The sequence below is a fragment of the Fusarium graminearum genome, chromosome 3 (assembly GCF_000240135.3).
Source record: "Fusarium graminearum PH-1 chromosome 3, whole genome shotgun sequence".
Classification (NCBI taxonomy): domain Eukaryota; kingdom Fungi; phylum Ascomycota; class Sordariomycetes; order Hypocreales; family Nectriaceae; genus Fusarium; species Fusarium graminearum.
The window spans coordinates 947,952-966,992 of NC_026476.1; the positions used below are offsets into that span (position 1 = coordinate 947,952).

Consider the following 19,041-nt stretch of genomic DNA (forward strand, 5'->3'; position numbering starts at 1 on the left):
GTCCTTGGAGAGGTCGCTGGCCATAACAGCATCCGAAACGACAGGAGTAGCCGCTGAAGCGCTTTCTTCAACAGAGTCGACTACCGCAGGACCGCCTGCTAAAGGCCGCAATCATTAAACCATCATCAGCGATATCACCGAGAACAACTGAACAGAAACATGTGGAGTCGAGTTGTGGAAGACAAAGAACATCGGATGAGCTGGTGAGTCGGCGACAAAGAAAGACCTTGAGCTCGGAACTGACGAGCGATGGAAATAGCAATTGAACACGCCACTTGAGAATTTGGACATCGACAACGAGTACGGATCTAAACTTTAACTAGAACACAAGTTCAGGAGCAGGAAGATTGAGGAAGACAGAAGGAGTCCCATTGGGTTGAAGAGATGAAGTTGAAACGGGCTCACGTGAGAAGACTCGTTCCTTGCTACAACCAGATCCACTGACCTATTATTAGTAACCCATTGTACAACCTCCACAACTGTCTTGCTCATACCAATCGAATCTCGCGATGATACAATCCCAAAAGCGAAACCTTTGGGCATGCCGTCCTACTATGCTCGACACCTTTGTAGTGTTGTCCATCGCGGACAACATCGAAGAGCGGCATACTAGCGTTAAGAGAGCAGAAGTAGAACCAGAACAATTGTCCCAACAGAGAATTCAATCATAGACTAACAGTTCATGTCTCACAACTAGGGATACAAAACATACGATCGACGATATACAAATCAATGGCAAACCAATAATCGTTACACTCGGAGCACCAATTCGGGGTGAGTCAACCGGGGAGCTTTAGCACCATCAACCCCACCGTTGCTCAGATCATCCCTGTATGCCCTACACTAGACAAGGATCAACCAATTTAGCAGGGACAGGGACTGGCAGTCGAGCAGATCTATCCACTGTGACGTTTGGATCACCATTCAAGATACGACTGTCCTAACCAGCCCTCAGGGTATCAGAAAAGTTAGCCGCTTAGAGCACAAGAGACGAAACTAGCAGGATATCTTATGCTACTAAAGCTATAGCCTTTCGGCTATTTATTTTTGTGCCCTAAGACTTGGGAGGTTAACTTTTCTGCTACCCAGTAGCCAGCTTCACTGAATTCTACGGCATTATCCAAGCTCATCAAGAAAAAAACCATCAACTCAGACTCTTAGCTCGACACGCAACAGCCTAGAAACTCCCCAAGGTGGTTGGATCATCTTATTCGGCGATTCCCCAACCTGTACTACAGAGCACTAACACCAACATCCACAATTCAATGTGGATCTTGCCTTTCGTGGATTCAGCCTCTAGGCATCCAGAGCTCCAAAGTTCCAGACTCAGCCCCATGCATCTCCGCCTTATGAGAAGTTACAGGTAATGTAAGCTTTACTCGAAACCCAAACAGAATCTGACTCACTTTAACTTTACTCGTAGACTATATAACACCACAAAATCCCACCTCCATCCTTCTTCCTCCAACAGGTTTCTACTTGTCACATCAACAACATGGCTTCCACCACAGAGTCAGATGTCCCTTGGTTCCTCAAGTCGTCATATCCGGTTCTTTTTCCTTTTGACGATGCTGTGAAGAAGCCTCAGGCTGAGTTTGATGATCATCTCCGTCGTATGATTGCCCAGCGCCATGATGATGCCGCCACAACTGAAGTCAGCCCAGATCAAGCCATGACTGACGCTGACCAGTCCGAGACATTCACTCTTGTCTCCAACTCTACTTCAGCCGAGATTCGTCAAGGCGTAGAGGCTATGGACGTTTCTGGTGAAACAGCACCAGACTCAAAGCCAGCAGAAACCATCCCCACCGAGTCGCATCCTTTCATGGAGGGGTTGATCAACTATCAAAAGGAGGAGCCATCAGAGACCCTCCAAGGTATGATGTTGACAGAGAACGGAGACTTGGCGTATCGATACACCGAGAACGCCCTTGTCGATCTCTTCCAAGAACTCGAGGAAGTTGTGTCGGGCCCACGCCTGAATGAACTTTTGCTTGCCGCCTGGAGAGAAAACCCCATCGCCACTCTAAGAATCATCTTCAACGCTCGCTCTATCCATCTCGGTAAAAGCTCGCGGATTACTCTCTACCGCTGTGCTGGCTGGCTGGCACAGAATCATCCCATGACCCTTATCACCAACTTGCGATGGCTGAGCCGGCCTATCATTGAGAAGAAGGCCGAAAAGAAGGAAGACGAGGATCTCATTATCGTTGAAGACGAAAACAAAGACGAGACTACCAAGTTCGATGTCAGGAATGGCGTCGCACACGGATACTGGAAGGATCTTTTGAACATCCTTGCGCTTGCAGTCAACAAAAAGCTCACTGTTCTCGATGACCCCAAGGAAATTTTGAACAGCGAGAATCCCGGTATCATCCGAGGAAAGTCTGTCGCTAAGCCCAATGGTCAACGAGGTGCTCGAGGTAGTCGCGGACGCGGAGGAGTCCTGAGTGGACGAATCAACACCACCTCACAAGTCGAAGACAAGAAAGAGAAAGCTCGGTCTGATCCAAAGGAAGTCAGAAGGGAAGCCAGGACAACTCGGTATGAGACTGCCACAGCCATGTTTAAGAGCGACCCAATATATCGCGCCCTGCACTTGAGTGTTGCTCGCCTATTCGCCGAACAGCTAGACAAGGACCTTCGGGCCCTTCGAGGAGACGATAAGAAGGCTAAGCGATCCATTTCGTTCGCTGGCAAGTGGGCTCCTTCGCATGACCATTTCCACGACAGACACACCTTGATCGTCAGCACCATTGCTGAAATCATGTACCCACGAGAGACAATCGACAATGAGAAGCTGAAGCCGACCGACGACCACGAGACCTACCTTCGATTCGCTCGTGAGGAGTACCGCAAGGACACGTCTGCTCTCCGAAAGCACCTCGAGATTGTGGAACGTGCCATCACGGAAAACAGGTACGGAGACATCAAGTACGACCGAGTCTCGTCGCTCGCCATGAACCAATACAGCAAGCTGTTCATTGAGAAAGACGCTGAACGCTTCGATCAGTACCTTGACAAGGTTGCTGAAGGAAAGGCAAACATCTCTGGAGCCACCCTGTTGCCGTCAACCCTGATCCACAAGGTACGACAGGGCACCAGAAGTGCAAGCCGACTGGATCAAAAGATTGCCCAGATCGAATCCAAAGTACTCGATGGACAGTGGAACACACTTGTCCAGCGTATCAAGGACTCTGGTACCATGGATTCGAGTATTGCGGTTTGTGATGTTTCTGGAAGCATGGACTCTCCCACGTTCTCTGACAAGACTACACCGATGGATTCCGCAATCGGTCTTTCTCTCCTTGTTGCCGAAGTGGCCAAGCCTCCATTCGCCGGTGCTTTTATCACTTTCAGTTCTCATCCCTCGGTCGAGACGGTCGATTTATCCAAGACCCTGGCGGAGAAGATCAACATCATGGATAGTTCCGAGTGGGGTATGAGCACCAACTTCGTTTCCGTATTCGAAGACTTAATTCTCCCAATGGCTACCAGGAACAACCTGAAGAATGAAGATATGGTCAAGCGGGTGTTTGTCTTTAGTGACATGCAGTTCAACGATGCATGTGATTCATCCGATTCAATATACTCTGCTCCTAGTTGGTCCAATGCCCCAAAGTCGGGCGATGAAGCTGAAGGTGGTTGGGATACCTCTTATGAGCGCATCAAGGCCAAGTTTGAAGTTGCGGGCTACGACATGCCCGAGCTGGTCTTTTGGAATCTTGCAGGAGGCAGAGCGGGATATGGCCAGACGTCTGGAGATCCAGTTGCACCCAAGCCTGTTAAATCTGATGAGAATGGAACATGTCTCGTCAGTGGATACTCCCAGGGTCTTCTGAAGGTGTTTTTGGATGGAGGCGGCTTCGAGGAAGAGCAGGAAGAAGAGGAAGTGGTTGTTGAGAAGGATGTCGAGGGCAATGTGACGCAAAAGGTCAAAAAGGTCAAGATGTCGCCTCTCAAGATTGTGCAAAAGGCGATTAGTCACAAGGCGTATGAGATGTTGACGGTTGTTGACTAGGGATGATGAGTTATGAATACGATACCCGTAATGGATACTACTATTGATTATAATGTGAAGTGTAAACGACATGCTGTCTCTCCATTAGGTGACGTCTCCTGTCTTCTGGTATCCCGAATAGGAAACCTCGCCAATCTTGGCGTTGTTACAATAGCACCATGGCCAATTAGAAGCTCTATATGGAATGGTAACCAGATAAATCCGATAGATGATGATAGTAGACCTGGATAGTAAAGGTCGAGGTTGTACTTTATTGAAGATAAAAATCGCTCTCAATTAAACCCGAGCGTGTCTTGATGCTGGCCGTGCTGGTTCTGGGGAGTTGGTCCCAACAGCAACAAGCACTGACTATTCTGAGATACCTATACATAGATATATATTCCAGCTTGAACGATATGCTTGAAGGAACTGGCCGAGTTATATTTCATACTTTTCTGATCCATTCTTGCGTGTCTACTCTGTACAATGTCAAGGAGGCAGATGGCTAACTACAGTGCTGTAGACTACCGATGGGCCTTATTCTCCACTAACCTTTAGAACAATTGTTCTTATTCCCATCCCCATCTTAACCAGCAACAACTTGCAACTAATTCATGTCCGCAGTGGACCGTATCCCCACGAAAAAGACCACTTTATAATCTCTTATCACTTCATCTAAATTAGACTGACCATAGCTTATCTCCCCCGGATAGTCGGTGGATAGAAAAGATAACAAGACCCTTGGTGCTCTAGCGAAACAACATGTCGGCTCGGAAGCTACATCTACTACCGATTCATAGACTGACTCGTCTTGCAGGATTCCCCATCATGACATTCATCTTTACCCCTCGTGTATCTTGCGCCCTACAATGTCGTCCATCCAATCAACCCTGTCAATGTCTCGAGTCTTGGCCCGCCATGTGGACCATGTAATTCGTGCCCCGCGATAGCTCTCATGATCAATGACCGGCAACGGAGGAGATGGGAGATATTTTAATATCCTCATGTCCTCTTTTCGGAGCTGAATTATTCTTGTTTGTTCTATATCAATTTCTATATCCAAAATGACTGTCGTCACTCTTCCTGAGCCTTTTGCAAGCATCCCCAGAGAGAACTTTCTCTTTGGAGCTTCACCTCTTCAACCTCTTCCTAGAATATCCGCTGCTCTCGGAGGAAAGGTTAATGTCTACGCAAAGCGCGAAGATTGCAACTCTGGCCTTGCCTATGGTGGAAACAAGGTCCGAAAGCTAGAGTATGTTGATTCTCTTCTCTAAACAGACAGAAGACTAACTTGACAGGTACCTCGCCGCTGAAGCCCAAGCCGAAGGATGCGATACCCTCGTCTCAATCGGCGGCGTCCAATCCAACCACACCCGCGCCGTCACAGCCGTCGCTTCAAAGCTCGGTCTCAAAGCCGCCACAGTCCAAGAGCACTGGGTTGACTGGGAAGACCCTGGCTATGAAAAGGTCGGCAACATCCAGCTCTCTCGACTCATGGGCGGCGACGTGAGACTCGACCCTTCGACATTCGGCATCGAGCACAAAACAACCCTCGCCAAGCTCAAGGACGAGCTCAAGAGCAACGGCCAGAAGCCCTACTACATCCCAGCAGGTGCTTCAGACCATCCCCTCGGCGGTCTCGGTTTCGCGCGCTGGGCATTCGAGGTTGAGGCGCAAGAGAAAGAACTCGGCATCTTTTTCGACACCGTCATCGTCTGCGCCGTGACAGGTTCCACGTTTGCCGGTATGATCGCCGGCTTCAAGCTTGCGCAAAAGAAGAACGGTTCTCCCGCGCGAAAGATCATCGGCATCGACGCTTCAGGCAAAGTGCAGCAGACATTCGACCAAGTCCTGCGCATCGCCAAGAACACGGCGGCAAAGATTGGTCTCAGCGAGGACGACATCACAGCCGACGACGTGATCCTCGACCCCAACTACAACGCCAAGGTGTACGGTATCCCTGACGAGACAACACTCGAAGCCATGAGGTTTGGAGCTGCGACTGAGGCGTTCATCACGGATCCTGTATACGAGGGCAAGAGTTTGGCGGGCATGATGGATTTGATCAAGACGGGCAAGATTGCGGGCGGGAATGTGCTTTATGCTCATTTGGGAGGACAATTGGCACTTAATGCTTACTCGAGTATTTAAAGGATAAATAGAAAGTTAATAGAATGCCTAGTTAGAGATGTATATATCCGGCTTGATCACTATTGGTTGCCATGTCATCAGCAGCATTCCTTAGATTGTATTTAGCCCAGTATTTATCTCATCGATCATCATGATTCAAGCATTGAAATAATTCACTATTTATTTTATCGATAAATAAAATGAGCGCATCTCAAGATACTAAATATGATATTTTGACCGCTATAACAGAATTCTTCAACCTCTCCTCCAAGCATCATCAACTCCCTCAATACGCGCACGATTATCTCATCCAAGATTCTTACGTCATTCAATCGTCGCCCGATACCTTGGAAAATACAACTCTTGGAGATTTATTCTCAGGCCAAAAGTCACCAAAACAACAAATCGACTGGGCGATAGATGAACCGCAGGAGATATTCGTGCACGAGAAACTCGCCGCTGTGTGGACGGGCTGGTCTATCCGCGCGGATGATGGTTCTATAATAAGCCACAAGAAGGGTCTCGTTGGTCTAGCATTTACTCAAGGGCGATGGAAGGTCTCGGGTCTTGCGTCTACAGAACGATCTATCGATATACCCAACCCAAAAGATGAGACCCATCTCGAGCAGGATATTATGAAGCCCATCAACGCACTCCTCAACGACTTTTCTCATCCGGATTGGGATACACTGAAGGAATGGTTCCTCCCAGACGCAGGCGTGACTCTGTACCGTCCACCGTCTGAGCCAGCGCCCATGACATTGGAGCAGTCCATACGGCGTCTACAAAACATGATCAAGAGCGGCATCACCATGCAAGAAAAGCTTCACCACGCTCAGGTGCGGAAGCATGGAGATTTGGCTTTGGTATGGGCGCCTTTTGTGGTGGAGATTAATGGACAGGCCATGCATCACGGTGTGAATGCCTTTACGCTATTCAAGAAGAGTGATAAGTGGTGTTTTGGAGGATGTCAGGACTATGGGGTTCCTATAAGCGGATGATGGCGGATACCGACAGTGTGCCACCACAGGAGTCAATATTCCGGGTTAGATGGGCTGTGGGCTGCCTAGAACATGAACAAAGCTTTGGTTCTGGGAAGTAATGTGTGTTTCACCAGAGTTGTGTGGTTTGGTTTGCTCATTGGGAGGCGGGTAGATGCATCAGCAGGCTCAAAGACATTGTCATGGCCCAGTTTGTTATTTATTGCAGCATCTAAAAATATACGAAAGGGGTGTCTCATTCAAGATGCGCATCTGAACCGGCCCTTTGGAAACGTTTCTTACTCGTTGTGTTTCAAAGCCAGACTAACAATAAGTGTCTTTCTGTCATGAACAATAGAAGGGCAATGCTTGTGAGTAGCTTTTGTTAGGATACAATCCAGATGAGGAGTAAACAAATGGTTGCCTATTGTATGTTTCTGAAACAATAAATACTACTCATTTACTCCATCTAGATCATGCACGCATATCCCCTCTTTATGGGCTCTATTCAGAATAGACGAAAAGACCTGCATGAGAACGTTATAGACAATCATACCGACCATGAGGTAACAAAAGCCCCGGCTCGGCAACTCGATAGTCTGCCTACCCATATATCAAAGGGGCGTCACTTTGTCTTTATCCCCTTGATTGGTCCTTTCAGCACCAAGCTGTTTTGTTTTGTTTACCTGCCTATATCTCTATTATACACTTTGTGTGCAGCCTTGTCTCTTCAACAATAGCTGGATGAGAATCTTGCAACTTAACTTGAACAAGTTCGTTCTTTTATGTATAGCCATCTGGTAAGTCATACTTTTTTCTGTAGACTATAAATGTCTATCCTGTCTGCCTTTTACTCTTCATATCTGTTCATCATTCATCATGGCTGGAGAATACGACTGCAATTTTCTCCTTTCCTTCGCTGACGAAATCAATTTCACCCAGTGGATAGACGAATATTTCCACGAATCTACATCAAAATTCGACCTGACAGACATGGATCTCCTCGAGAACTTTACCAACCCTGAGAGGCACATCGATCGCCTCGGTTCGCCTGAGGAATTTTTTGATGATGGCGATTTGGCACAGTTGATGAGTCCTACCATGCAGCCTGAACCTCCTGTTGCCCCGACTGCGGGGTCTGATGAGTCTGTAACTGCAAAGGCGGAGTCGCCAGAGCTGTTTGACTTTGCCAGTCTTGGGAATGATGGTATGGCTGATCAGGATATGAGTGGGGTGGTTGGCGCTGAAGGAGGGGGTTTTGAGGGGCCTGTTTCTACTGCTCTTGCTCCTGCTGCTCAGTCTCTTCGTGTTGAAAGCGATGAGCCTGTGGCAGATTACAGACAAGAGAGTCTGCCAACTGGGAACCAAGTCAATTGCCGACTTCAGATTCATGCTCAGCGCTGCCCTCCTCAGCTTCGGCCCCAAGTCCAGAACCAGTATCAGCTTCCAGTACAGGTTCAGGATCACACTCCGGCTCAGTTTGACTGTCAGGTCCAGACTCAAGCACTCGCTTTCCAGCGCCCCCTCCATCAGCAATACACCCTCACAAACCAGTATATACAGGGGAATTACCAGCCGGTCAACTTTCACCAGGGATTCATCCCCTCTCAACCTGATCCGCCTCAGCCTCAGCCTCAACCCCAATTTCACTTCCCATCTGTGACGCCCTACTTCAGCCCAACTCCCTTCCAGCCACCCCGCCCAGCTATCGAACAGCCTCCCAAGAAATACCGCGCTCCTCTTCAACCCACAGCGCAAACCCCCAAGCAAGCATGGCTGGTCCCCAAGCTGGAGATCTTTACACGCCAGTACCAGGGCTTCATCAACACACCCAAAGCAGCCAGAGAAATAGAATGGACATTCCTCTCTATGTCTCATCCCCCTGAGAGCGCCACGACGACTCATGCAGCCGTCGATACGAGTTTCCCTCAAACATCACAGGAGTATAGCAACCGTGTTCGACAAATGTTCGAGGCCATATGCGACTGGTCCAGTCCTCGTGAATGGCGCGCAAAGATGGGTCACGCCATGGCAGCACAGTGGATCGAGAATGTCAAGAAAGATCGTCAGATTCGTGGTTTATCAACCAAGATGAGTGAGCTCACCGATGAAGATCTGGCTCCTCCTGCGAGCGCCATGCCTCCTGTTGAAGAGCAATGGAAGAATGTCATTCATCGTCGCCTGTCTGATATCGAGATTGAACTTCTCTGCGCCAAGGTCTTGGCAAGTCACCTAGTCAAGTGTCCATATAATATCACTAACTCTTATAGAATGAAGCTATGCTTGCTCAGCAGGGTCGAAACTTCATTCCTCTATGGAGCAACAGCGAAACGCAGTGGGAAGAGTTTGACAGTTTCGGACAGCGCTAGAGCCGCATTCTGAATGCCTTTCGAGTAAGTTTTCTTTTTTATACGTGAATGTCTTCTAACATGAGTAGCTCAACAAAGTCTTGATCCATTCTGCTCTTCGCGCCTCTTGGATCTCTCGAATCACAAACTCTCCATTCTCAGAGACTCGTGTAAGTTGTCCGGACCGTGTCTAAGATGATGCTGACTGGAAATAGCGCAAAGATCAGAACAAAGCTGGGAATGATCGCAAGCGGACTCTTATCGAACAGGTTGAGAATGGACGCAGGAGACCTGCGAATGAACAGGGTGGTGGCAAGCAGAAGCGAGCCAAGATTTAACCCTTGGAGGAGAATTTGATGGTATACCGTGTATATATGATGGATGAGTGAGGATGAGTGATATACGAGATCTGCTTAGCATGTAAGATAGCATGGAAATGTTGGTATGAGTGGCACATTTGCTGTTAGTCGATGAGACGAGTTGTCATGTACTCGTAGCCAAATGACTGAGATATCACTTCGATAAAAGTTGCCATGTACTTGTAGTTCGATGACTGGCTGAGACACCACTTCGATAAAATGTCACAATTTTCTTCATCGTAAAAGGTATTTTCATTATGGTGCAAACACACCCGCTATCCTCATGCATATCCACCAGAGATGTTGTATCATCACTATTTTCTTTACCCGTTTCCTTTTCATGTTGAATAAACCTTCTCCTACAACGCCAATAAATAAATCATTTTCTACCATCCTCGTCCAGCAAGCTTCTCCTCGGGCTTCATGCTATCGCAGTTGATTCCCACCATGGCCTCGCCAAGCCCCGTGCTAGTCTCTGCAAGAACCTTGGCGTCCCTGAAGTGTGTCGTGGCTCGCACGATGGCCTTGGCCCGCTTGGCAGGGTCGCCAGACTTGAAGATTCCGCTGCCGACAAAGACACCGTCGCAGCCGAGCTGCATCATGAGCGCCGCATCGGCGGGCGTGGCAACTCCGCCGGCCGCAAAGTTGACCACGGGGAGACGGCCCAGCTCGGCGGTTTGGCGGAGCAATTCGGCGTCGACTTCAAGCTTGCGGGCCATCTCGCGGATGCGCACGATGCCGCCCTCGGCGAGAGCGGCCTTGGCTTGCGCAATGTCTCTGTTGACGGTCTTCATGTGTCGCACAGCCTCGACAACGTCTCCGGTGCCGGCCTCGCCCTTTGTTCGGATCATGGCAGCGCCTTCAGCGATTCGGCGGAGGGCTTCACCCAGGTTTCGGCATCCGCAGACAAAGGGGACGCTGAAGGGGCTCTTTTCGACGTGGCTCTCGTCGTCGGCGGGGGTGAGAACCTCGGACTCGTCGATGTAGTCGACGCCAAGGGCCTCGAGGATCTGACACTCTACAAAGTGACCGATACGGGCCTTGGCCATGACGGGGATGGTAACGGCATCTTGGATCTCCTTGATCATGGCGGGGTCGGACATGCGGGCGACACCACCGTCCTTGCGGATGTCGGCGGGGACACGCTCGAGGGCCATGACGGCGCAGGCACCGGCTTCTTCGGCAATGCGAGCTTGCTCAGCGTTTACGACGTCCATGATGACACCGCCCTTGAGCATCTGAGCGAGACCGGCCTTGACGGTGAAGGAGGACTTGGCCTCGCCATTGGAGGCGCCAGTGTTGTTAGAGTTGTCGTTTGTCATTGTGAATTGGATATAGAAGATAGAGAATAGAGAAGAGAGAAGAGCTTGGGAGTAAAAGAAAAAGAGGCAAATGTGAGATGGGAGGGGGACAGTCGGTCTTTAAGTTTATTTGTGCTGAGTCACAAAAGTCAATGACAAGAGAGTAACTTGTATACTTTCTCAAAGAAGAAGGAAGCTACATAGAATGAATAATAGATTACGCCAGAGAAACAGATAAAACGGGAACCTTTTCTACTGTGTCTTCCAGTATAGACTACTCCGGCGTCTGCCCCCGGTACGCGGCGCCGTGTAGTAGCGGAGTTTGTTGCTAGTCAAAAGGTTAAGGGTCTTTTTTTCGCCTCCCACTAGAAGTAACAACCCTGGTATTGAGCTCCGGAGCTTGCATTAGAGGCGCCCTCTCTGCCGGGTTGTATGAGAGATGCTATTGGGTGAGGGTCGAGACATGTGCCGCGGTCTATTGCGTAAAGGGCGGCATTTGTCGGGAAGACGAGGCTCAAGTTGTTGTGTCAAGAAGGAGATTCCAAAGGGAGATAAGCACGAGCATGAGGGGCCTGCATTGCATGACATTTGCATTGCATCTGCATTGTTCTAGATGCTTGTGATATCATGGATGGATGGGATGGAATGGAATCTTTTTATCTCGCATCACCTTGCCACTTGTCTGCGATCTATTGTTCCAACCAACACGGTATCCAATTGGCCTCTCTATCATCTGACTCGATTAGCCTTCCATTGTCTCTGTCCCTGTCTCCATTGTTCTATCAAGACATGCAACTAGTACCTAGGTTAGACAGTCATAATCGGGGTAGTCCGGAGGTTTATCGTCTCGAGTGGATAAACTACGTACCCGTCGTGCATAATCCATGCATTACACTAATGCACAGTTTTATCCTCTTTGGGTCACTCCGGTACATCACCAGAATCTGGGGAAGCCATTAGAACCATCTTCTTTTTTTTGCCTTCGGATCATGACTCCGAGTAAACCGTCATATTCTCCGTTATCGCTCCTTTTTTATTCTTTCCTCATTACCATTGTTACTGTTATTCGTTGTCTCACTAAACATCTTCAACATGATCAGTCTTACCATTGGTGTCTTGGCCCTTCAAGGCGGCTTCTCAGAACATATTGATCTTGTTCGCAAAGCTGCAGAGTCAATTTCTTGTACAGAAAACATCTCCAAGAACAATATCCAATGCATTGAAGTCCGCACAAAAGAGCAACTCGACCAATGTAGCGCTCTCATTATCCCAGGTGGTGAGAGCACTACGATCTCTTTCGTCGCTGCTCAATCTGGTCTACTAGAGCCACTTAGAGATTTCGTCAAGTATGTCACAAACCTATAGTACCATACAATACTGATATATTACAGGGTTCAAAAGAGACCTGTTTGGGGAACGTGTGCTGGTCTGATTCTACTATCAGATGAAGCAAACGCTACCAAGAAAGGCGGCCAGGAACTCATCGGTGGTCTCGCCGTCCGCGTTCACCGCAATCACTTTGGTCGTCAAACAGAAAGCTTTGAAGCTGGCATGAATCTACCCTTTTTGAACGACGAGAAGCCTTACCCTGGTGTCTTTATCCGTGCGCCTGTCGTGGAACAAGTCATTGGAGCATCCGATGGCCGACAACCAGTCGAGGTTCTCGCAAAATTGCCAGGCCGTGTTGACAAGATGAAGTCTGGAGTCTCGCAGGCCAACACAAAAGACGACTCTGGTGATATCGTCGCTGTCAGACAGGGAAATGTGCTGGGAACTAGTTTCCATCCAGAGTTGACAAAGGATGAGCGGATACACGTCTGGTGGCTAAAGGAGATTCTTAACCAGCAATAGACTTAGATACAAATAGACGGCGTTTTTGGAAAGGAAAATCATTAATATTAGGGGTATCTACTTCGTATTTACTATCATCGTTCAAATCATACTTTGCCCATGGCCGACTCGTATCCAGGTGGTGGTGAATGTGCTCGCGCAGCTCTTCCCTGCGAAGGCGATGATCCAAAGCCAAGAATCTGCAAGATCTCGAGATCGCCCATCGATTGCGCCAGCTCAGCAGGCGAAATGCACCCTCCAACATTCATATCCGCACCATTCGCCTTGAGCAACCTAATCAACTCAGTGTCTCTCCTCGAAATAGCCTGCATCAACGGTGTTCTCCCTTTCTTATCCGCCGCATTCGCATCAGCACCTGCTTCAAGAAGAAGTTTCGCCTGCTCCCGTCTGCCATGATCGATAGCATAGAGTAAAAGCGTCTCGCCGCTGTTCATCTTCTTCTTGGTGTTGGCTCCAGTCTGCACCATCATCTTCACAAGCTCCGTGATACCCGTCTCCATGGCAAAGCAGACAGCTGCAACGCCCCATGTCCCATCCGACACGTTTGGCGAAGCTCCGTGGTCCAGAAGCATTTTTACGGCTCGGATCTTGTCATTCTGTGAGAGTTTGCTATCACGCAGAGCAAGTACAAGAGTCGGATGACCGACAAGATCCTTAGCACTCGCGTTGGCTCCGTGGTCGAGGACAAGCTGCGCCATGTCGAGTTTCCTCTTGCTGATGGCATCCGTCAATACAGACACCCCGCTCAAATTCTTGGAGCTCGCGTTTGTGCCGCTTTCGAGAAGAAGCTTCATCATATCCATACGATCCTGGCTGGCCGCTATCGAAAGGAGAGAATTTCCCGACATATCGCTAGTATCCGGGTTTGCGCCATACTTGAGGAGTAGTCTCACAAGCTCAAGGTTGCCCTTTTTAACAGCTTGTGCAAGCACCGGTCGTCCCGAGGTGTTCGTCGTGTTCGGCTTTGCGCCGTTCTCAAGAAGAAGTTCGATACCCTCCAAGTTCTCGCTGTTGCAGACATCAACAAAGTAAAACTGCCCGGTCCAGCTAGTCGCGTTGGCGTTCCAAGTTCCTTGGGCGATGAGCATCTTGGCAACGCCAATGCTTCCCACGGATGCGGCCAGAAAGACTGGTGGAATCTTCATATCCCTCGAGTTGACGTCTGCGCCGGAACCGATGAGGAACCGAACAGCGTCTTCTTGGTTGGCTAGAATGGCGCAGTTCAGCGGTGAATTGCCTTCTCCGTTACGACCGTTGACGTTGGCGCCCTGCTTGATTAATCCGCTCATCTGCTGGACGTCGCCACGGAGAGCTGCCTGACAGAGAGCTGTAGATAGGGGGTCAGGTTTCGCCCAGAGACCCGATGTCATGGCTTTGAACGAGTGTGTCAACGAGGACAGACCCTTGGTGAAAGGTGAGGTTGGCGGTTCAAGACTTGGCGACTGGGAAGAGGATGGATGGACGGGTTCATACGGCGGTGGCTCCAAATCACCTGGAAGAGGTCCCTTGCTGGATGATGCATGAGAGTAATTTTGCGACGTAGAAGTAAGCAGAATATCTTTTGTCTGCGAAGCCTTTTGACAGGCCTTGTCAACATGGTCAAAGACCTCTCTACCACTCTTGGAGTCGAGAGTGACATCCTGCTCATCCCGAGTCGTCCTAGCTACTGGTTAGTTGAGAAGATACAAATTAGGCATTATAACTTACAAGGAAAGAACTTTGGCAAAAAAGGCAAATAGTCGTGTATGCGCCAGCAAAACATCGCTGTAAATCACCAAAAATACCTCATCCAGCAAAGCCAGCGTCTCGGCCTGCAAGCGCATAACCTGCTTGTTCAACACGGTACTGACGACATCGCACGATCCAAGACTCTGACTCAACGTGGTCTGGAATCGCACCGAGATGGCACTGGCATTGTTCAGCGCAGCTTCAAGATATCCGACATGCTGGTGCAGCTGATACAGTCTACTCGCGAAAGTAGCCAATCGCTCATCGGGAGTCTCGAGCGCAGTGTTTAGCTCATTCAGCTCTTCAGCGCCCGACAATAAACGATGGGAAATAGTCGAGCCCAGAGACGTGAGAGAGATAACCGAGAAGCCGTCTCGGTCCATGTTTGTGGGGATTTAGTTACGGTAATAATGGTTTGATGTGGGGGATTGACTTGGTGGAGAAAGTGATGGCGCCAACCCAAGATATATTTGTCGAGGTATCAACCCATAGACATGCCAAAATCTCACTGCCTGGGCTAAACCAAGTTTGTAGGGCTGAAGGAGGGAAAAAACGCCCTAGATGGGTAAGGCTGAATACACGCAATGGAAAAGGCGTCGTGTGCGGATTACGCGGTCCCTCGATCCCATCACATTCGACAGAGGCTCAGCTTTGGCTTGGCGGCCTCCATCGAGGCTGTAAACTAGACAGAGTAAGGATATGGTCTTGACAGTGATAGGTTCGCAAGTTGACTACGCCGTAATGTTACGGCTTGCTTTGACGATGCATGATACAGTATAGCTGTATTGTTATTGATCGGACTCGTGTCTAGTTATGAATTCCCTTTTTAAAAAACTCCTCATCGCTTACGCCATCGTGCATTAAACCCTCGAGACGATATCTTTTCTTACTTGGGGCTCACTGCCTTGTTCGTGACGCCGTCAACGGGTTGATCCTTTGCCACGTCTGGTCGCGACATGAGAAGAAGAAAGCCAGCGCCAAGAGCAAGACCAATTCCGCCAAACATGATCATTTGCGAGCTACGAAAATTACATTAGTACAGTTAATTTTATGTGGGATTTAAACTCACTTTGCACCCTTGCTCATAGGCTTGTCAGAGGACTTGGGTCCAATAGGTTCGCTCTCATTGTGTCTAGACAGAGCAGTTGTGCGAAAGCCGCGCTGAATAGCGGGCATGGGCCTCAAAGCCAGAGAAGATCGAACGATGCGAGCAGACATGATGATGATTGAGTTTTGGTGGTTGTTTTGTTTTGTTTATGTTATGCGGAGCTTGATCGTGTTCAGAACAGAAGCTTAGTCTACAAAGAAAGCTATTTATTGCAGAGCTTCAAATCGATTGGAATGATGACGTTGTTTTGTTTCTCAGCTCAATTGATTTGATCGAGTTGCTCTAATTGCAACAGTGGGACTTTTATTGATCGTGGCGTCATTGATGCGTACGTGCAATCGACTGTCATCATCGCTGGAGATTTATTACGGCACTGCAAGTGAAAGCTACGGGAATAAGAAACAATATCGATATTAAATAAGGTAAACATTGGATCAGACTATAGGATAGTCCCTCTTGAGATGAGGATATGTGTGCTGGGATCCAAGATACTGCGATGTTACATTACAGAATATACATGAGATGGATATAAGCTAAACTCGGGAATAGTCTCCATCAGTCACCCAACAACTTCTACAACGTCACACAGTTGTCCAGCCATCTCGCTCAATAGGTGAATTAAAATAAATACGTAAATTTCCCTTCTATGATGCCCCTAACGTCTATGCCATCCTTTTCCTTCTCTCTTTTCCCTCTTTCTGTCAAGAAAAAAGTTCCCCCGCCCTGTCAGTCTTTTCTTCCACCAGATAAAAAACAGACATCGAGTTCTCAAATCGAAATGTCAGTTGTTTTCGAATCTCATATCGAAATGCCCTTCTCCCTCCCCTCAACATCCAATCCCTCGCTTGGGTATCAAACATTATTCGTAAAATCCCCATGCAGCAAAAAAAACCATCCACAACGCGCAACTTGACGGGGGCGGGACCATCGGGTAGAAAGGAGTTGAGAGTTTTTGTTTGTTTGTCTTTGTGTCTTTGTGTGTTTTGTTATAGTAAGATAGGTAGGTAGGTAGGTTCTTAAATAGGCGCTTGGTTCCTGCGAACCCGACCTTGGAACCACGCTTCCATGCTCGATACGGTCATTTTTGTTGGTTGGTTTGGGGTTTCCAGGCTATTCTGACCGTTCGAAAGAAGAGAAATCTCTGTCTAGAATTGAGGCATGGTCGTCAATGTGTCGACAAGACCTCGGGGCGAACCTGCATCGGCACTGATTTTGTACATCGCTGCGCAGTTGGGCCATCCGCTTATCAGCACCTCACTTGGGTTTTCTTCATGTCCAATCTCGCATGTCGATATCCAACTATCGTGAAAAGATTCGAAGAGACATATCTACACTTCCAGTAGCAATCACACAACGAATCTGCACATCTTGAGGTGCCGTCGCTGCCTTCTTCGGAGTACCAACGTCGCCATTGGTCTCTTCGCCTGGACCCTTATCCTTGATGATTGGGGGCGCCCATCTCAAGCTCGTAATGAAATGCTCGTGCGATCCCTCGACAGTCTTGACGCACTTTCCTTCTTGGCTGAGATCCCAGCATCGGATTGTCTTGTCGTCGGATACAGAAAGCAGAAATTTGCCGCTTGGATGGAACACCAATCCTCGAACCCAGTTGTCGTGCCCTATCAAGGTCTTGATGCAGTTTCCTCGACCGTCCCACAGCCTGATCGTCTTATCTCTTCCGCCAGTTGCCATAAACTCGGCCGTGCTGCTAGCTGGAGGCGGCTTCTTGACTCCGGCCAGAGTAGCCAAGTGCGAATATGCTGCTGGGGGCGCAAAGGTACAGCATTCGACAAAATGCTCGTGTCCAATCATGACGAGTTTGGCTTCCGGGTTCGGTACAGAAATATCCCAGAGCCTCACTGTTCGGTCGTTACCGGTCGATAGTAGGTATTTTCCATCCAACGAGGGCGAAACGTCACGGATCCAGTCGGCATGTCCTCTTATCGTCTTGACGCAGTATCCTGTCGTAACATCCCATATCCTCACTGTGACATCTCGACTGGCGCTCGCGAGCAGGTTTCCTGATAACGGAGCTCCTGGTGCTCCAGAGGGTATAAATCGGACGGCGCTTACGCTGTGGTCGTGACCAGGTAGTGTTCGAATGTTTTGGTACTCGTTTGCGGGATCCCAAAGCTTGATGGTCAAATCGGAACTGCAAGAGGCTAGTAGTGTGTGACCTTTTGGGCCACCGTAATCGAGGTCGAGGACCGCTTTGGTGTGACCTTTTACCGTCCTTTCGAGCTCGCCAAACTCCCAATCCCAAATCTTGATGGTGGCATCTTCGTCTCCGGACGCGATGGACGAGAAAATAGGGTGGAAAGCGACGCAGTTGATTGGCGTTCGATGCGATTGAAGGACATGTCGTGGAGGACCGGCTGGCAGCCAGGATGAGGGATCTCCTCTGCGATTAGATGTCGGTGTAGCGCTATTAAGTTCTGTCTGAAGGGTCTGGGTCTGCGCTTCTAGATCCATGATCTGCAACATTCCCTATTAGTCAATCTGTAGAGTGAAGCGCATTTAATGGCATACCTTTTTTTGTAGGCGCACGACACTGGTCCATTTCTTCTCCAGCAGAGTCTCGTACTTCTTAGCGGTGGCCGTGTCGAAAGCATCCTCTCCAAGACCAAGCTCCGTCCTCATGGCATTGGCGCTATCCTGCAGGTTATTTGCGGCGAGGTAGGCGATGATGGATTTATGCCTGCAGCACGGTCAGATAGGCAAATCATAAGCTTCTGAAGCTCCCCTGTACGAACAGCTCCTCAGCCTGCCGGCTCGTCAACGTCCGGCTCATGATGGCGGTGTAGTGCGTCGGTCCTCTCAGCTCAAAGGAGGACTTATTTTCCAGGGTTTCTTATGATGCTGTGGACGGTTTGGATGGTGTATTCGACGTGACGAAGGGGTTTTCCAAGGTGTCGCTTTGCTATGGTTGGTTCCGTGGAGAAAACGGCGCGGGGGAGGGGCGGAATGAAGTTTTGGTGGGAGCTTCGTTTCGTGACGTGTCTGTGGAGGAGCGAACGGGAAGCCGCTTGCGCTGAACAAAGACAGAATAGACAATTGTTGAGAGACAATCCAGCCAATCGAGGCGGAGCTTTGCCGGTAATTCTTTCAAAGGCGGTAAAGCTCAAGCAACAAAGGAAATATCCGACAGCTCAAGGAATGCGCAACAGCAAGCGACGCGATCTCGTCTCGTCTTTCCAGGGGCATCAATGCATGAAAAAGCGGTGCAGAAAGTCACG

General features: G+C 49.0%; 8 protein-coding genes across 8 annotated transcripts; 5 read left to right on the forward strand and 3 right to left on the reverse strand.

Annotated features, from left to right (window-relative positions):
- Nucleotides 1-1,598: 1,598 nt before the first annotated feature.
- Nucleotides 1,599-4,021, forward strand: FGSG_05032 (uncharacterized protein; the record flags this gene model as incomplete). Its single annotated transcript, XM_011325212.1, has 2 exons — nucleotides 1,599-1,613; nucleotides 1,691-4,021. 2 exons carry the CDS (start codon nucleotides 1,599-1,601, stop codon nucleotides 4,019-4,021), a joined length of 2,346 nt encoding a protein of 781 aa, XP_011323514.1.
- A 1,043-nt stretch (nucleotides 4,022-5,064) lies between these two features.
- Nucleotides 5,065-6,191, forward strand: FGSG_12669 (1-aminocyclopropane-1-carboxylate deaminase; the record flags this gene model as incomplete). The annotated part of the gene is made up of 2 exons (XM_011325213.1): nucleotides 5,065-5,252; nucleotides 5,299-6,191. 2 exons carry the CDS (start codon nucleotides 5,065-5,067, stop codon nucleotides 6,149-6,151), a joined length of 1,041 nt encoding a protein of 346 aa, XP_011323515.1. The 3' UTR covers nucleotides 6,152-6,191.
- Nucleotides 6,192-6,765: 574 nt separating this feature from the next.
- On the forward strand, nucleotides 6,766-7,131 carry FGSG_12670 (uncharacterized protein; the record flags this gene model as incomplete). The annotated part of the gene is made up of 1 exon (XM_011325214.1): nucleotides 6,766-7,131. One exon carries the CDS (start codon nucleotides 6,766-6,768, stop codon nucleotides 7,129-7,131), a length of 366 nt encoding a protein of 121 aa, XP_011323516.1.
- Nucleotides 7,132-8,103: 972 nt separating this feature from the next.
- FGSG_05034 (uncharacterized protein) lies at nucleotides 8,104-9,492 on the forward strand (the record flags this gene model as incomplete). Its single annotated transcript, XM_011325215.1, has 1 exon — nucleotides 8,104-9,492. The coding sequence occupies one exon, from the start codon at nucleotides 8,104-8,106 to the stop codon at nucleotides 9,490-9,492; it is 1,389 nt and encodes a 462-aa protein (XP_011323517.1).
- A 553-nt stretch (nucleotides 9,493-10,045) lies between these two features.
- On the reverse strand, nucleotides 10,046-11,216 carry FGSG_05035 (pyridoxine biosynthesis protein PDX1). Its single transcript, XM_011325216.1, has one exon. The coding sequence runs from the start codon at nucleotides 11,137-11,139 to the stop codon at nucleotides 10,204-10,206; it is 936 nt and encodes a 311-aa protein (XP_011323518.1). The 5' UTR covers nucleotides 11,140-11,216; the 3' UTR covers nucleotides 10,046-10,203.
- Nucleotides 11,217-12,210: 994 nt separating this feature from the next.
- Nucleotides 12,211-12,969, forward strand: FGSG_05036 (glutamine amidotransferase subunit pdxT; the record flags this gene model as incomplete). The annotated part of the gene is made up of 2 exons (XM_011325217.1): nucleotides 12,211-12,464; nucleotides 12,510-12,969. 2 exons carry the CDS (start codon nucleotides 12,211-12,213, stop codon nucleotides 12,967-12,969), a joined length of 714 nt encoding a protein of 237 aa, XP_011323519.1.
- An 86-nt stretch (nucleotides 12,970-13,055) lies between these two features.
- FGSG_05037 (uncharacterized protein) lies at nucleotides 13,056-15,080 on the reverse strand (the record flags this gene model as incomplete). Its single annotated transcript, XM_011325218.1, has 2 exons — nucleotides 13,056-14,609; nucleotides 14,688-15,080. 2 exons carry the CDS (start codon nucleotides 15,078-15,080, stop codon nucleotides 13,056-13,058), a joined length of 1,947 nt encoding a protein of 648 aa, XP_011323520.1.
- A 1,806-nt stretch (nucleotides 15,081-16,886) lies between these two features.
- FGSG_05038 (nuclear distribution protein nudF) lies at nucleotides 16,887-18,596 on the reverse strand (the record flags this gene model as incomplete). The annotated part of the gene is made up of 3 exons (XM_011325219.1): nucleotides 16,887-18,280; nucleotides 18,335-18,503; nucleotides 18,559-18,596. The coding sequence occupies 3 exons, from the start codon at nucleotides 18,594-18,596 to the stop codon at nucleotides 17,105-17,107; spliced, it is 1,383 nt and encodes a 460-aa protein (XP_011323521.1). The 3' UTR covers nucleotides 16,887-17,104.
- Between the last annotated feature and the right edge of the window lie 445 nt (nucleotides 18,597-19,041).